Source organism: Fopius arisanus, unplaced genomic scaffold (assembly GCF_000806365.1).
Source record: "Fopius arisanus strain USDA-PBARC FA_bdor unplaced genomic scaffold, ASM80636v1 scaffold00018, whole genome shotgun sequence".
Classification (NCBI taxonomy): domain Eukaryota; kingdom Metazoa; phylum Arthropoda; class Insecta; order Hymenoptera; family Braconidae; genus Fopius; species Fopius arisanus.
Window position 1 is genome coordinate 1,509,101 of NW_011887757.1, and position 1,892 is coordinate 1,510,992.

The following is a 1,892-nucleotide window of genomic DNA, read 5'->3' on the forward strand; positions in this document are numbered from 1 at the left end:
TTTTCTTGTGCAAATACCTCATCGAGTAGATCATTCCTCAACTGGCAGAGATAATTCGTAGCGCAGAGGCCTCTTTCCCGTTTTGTGACAGAGAGACTGCTGATGCTGGCATTCCAACAAGTTTCACCCTCGAGTCTAGCACATCTGCCACCTGGACAGCATTCGCAAGGATCCGGGACGGATCCTAGGAGACATCTAGACGAATTATCAGGGCACCTGGGGATTCACCATAAATGGGGAGATATTTATTATTCATAAATTGCAATCCCTTATCTTTAAAATATATATATTAACAAAATTTAATTTAATTAGATTAAGGCCCGGGTGGACTATCTATCGAACGTCGACTTTTGTTTAAATTTTATCTTTTTAACCTAAAATACATTAAAATTTGGGATCAATTTTGTGTTGCGGGAAGCACTTGAATGGACATGAAAAAATAATGAAAAAAAAGAGGAAAAATTATTGAAGGGCGCTAAAGATAGATATTATTTAAAAGGGATTTACCAAGTTTGCTAAAAAATAATAAAAAATACGTAGCTTACTATTGCATCTAGCTGTCACTCAATCTTCTGGAGAGCAATGGTAAGCTGCGTAATTTTTATTATTTTTTTGTAAACTTGGTAGATCCCTTTTAAACAATATCGCTCTTCAGCGCCCTTCAATAATTTTTCCTCTTTTTTTTTCATTATTTTTTTATAACCATTCGAGTAGCTCCCGCAACACAAAATTGATCCCAAATTTTAATGTATTTTAGGCTAAAAAGATAAAATTTAAATAAAAGATGACATTCGATAGATAGTCCTGGGCCTTAACGAAAAAGATCTTGCTGATGGAAAACGATATTTATATTTTCAATTGATGTTCATTTAAAAATGAATTGAAATCTAGATAATTAATATTTTGTTAATATTGTGATTGCGATTTCAAGAAATTTCTAACAGTGAAATCGATTTGTCCAGTGATATTGAATTAGGGATGATGAATTACCTGTACAATTCGCACACACCGCAGTCTTTCAGGCCCATAACATTGCTAATTGTATCATCAGCGCAAATTTCAATGCAAAACCACAAACTGAGAGACAGAAATGCGATGATAAATGGAGTGGAATAGGTCATTTTAACGACTGACCAAAACGCAAAGATGTTCTGGACAGTTGCTCATATGGTGACGAAGATGAGACAGAAGCGAGAGGGAGTGATTTCATTACAGAGTGACAGGGTTTCTCAAAGAGGAGATTACCAAACCACCGAGTGAGAGTTGCATTTCACCCGTTATGAATTTAATCCCATCTTTTTGATTTAGATCCTTTTAGTATTCTAATTCCTCGCCTGCAGCTTTAAATTCAGCTCAATTCAATTAGTTCAGTCATTTAATTTAGTCGTTCGTTATAAAATCTTGTATTGCATTGTTATTACTCAATTATTTTTATTGAAAGATTTTGCACATATTTGATCTTTCCTTCATTGGAAAGTTGGAAACTTCTGTTAAGATTAATAAATTTTGCATGTTTTTGAAGCGAAGACAGATGCCTATATAAAATTTGAGATTGATTCACATCGTTTTGTGGTTATTAATTATTAAAGCATTGAAAATTTACTATTAACGAAGATAAAAACGATGGTAAAATATTCATGATCGACTAAAATTTTTTAAAATTAAATCCCGACTGGACTATCGATCGAATGTCATCTTTTGTTTAAATTTTATCTTTTTAACCTAAAATACATTAAAATTTGAGATGAAATTTGTGTTGCGGGAGCTACTCGAATGGTTATAAAAAAATAATGAAAAAAAAGAGGAAAAATTATTGAAGGGCGCTAAAGAGCGATATTGTTTAAAAGGGATCTACCAAGTTTACAAAAAAATAATAAAAATTACGCAGCTTA

The 1,892-nt window shown here is 32.7% G+C and overlaps 1 protein-coding gene across 1 annotated transcript in view; it reads right to left on the reverse strand.

Annotated features, from left to right (window-relative positions):
- Positions 1 to 1,368, reverse strand: part of LOC105264051 (insulin-like growth factor-binding protein-related protein 1) — a 5,986-nt gene extending 4,618 nt beyond the window's left edge. The window contains exons 1-2 of the mRNA XM_011300626.1: positions 991 to 1,368; positions 18 to 216 (exon numbers count right to left, since the gene is read on the reverse strand). Of these exons, the coding sequence (XP_011298928.1) occupies positions 18 to 216; positions 991 to 1,121 (330 nt within the window). The 5' untranslated portion in view covers positions 1,122 to 1,368. The remainder of the gene's footprint in view (positions 1 to 17; positions 217 to 990) is intronic.
- Positions 1,369 to 1,892: the final 524 nt, after the last annotated feature.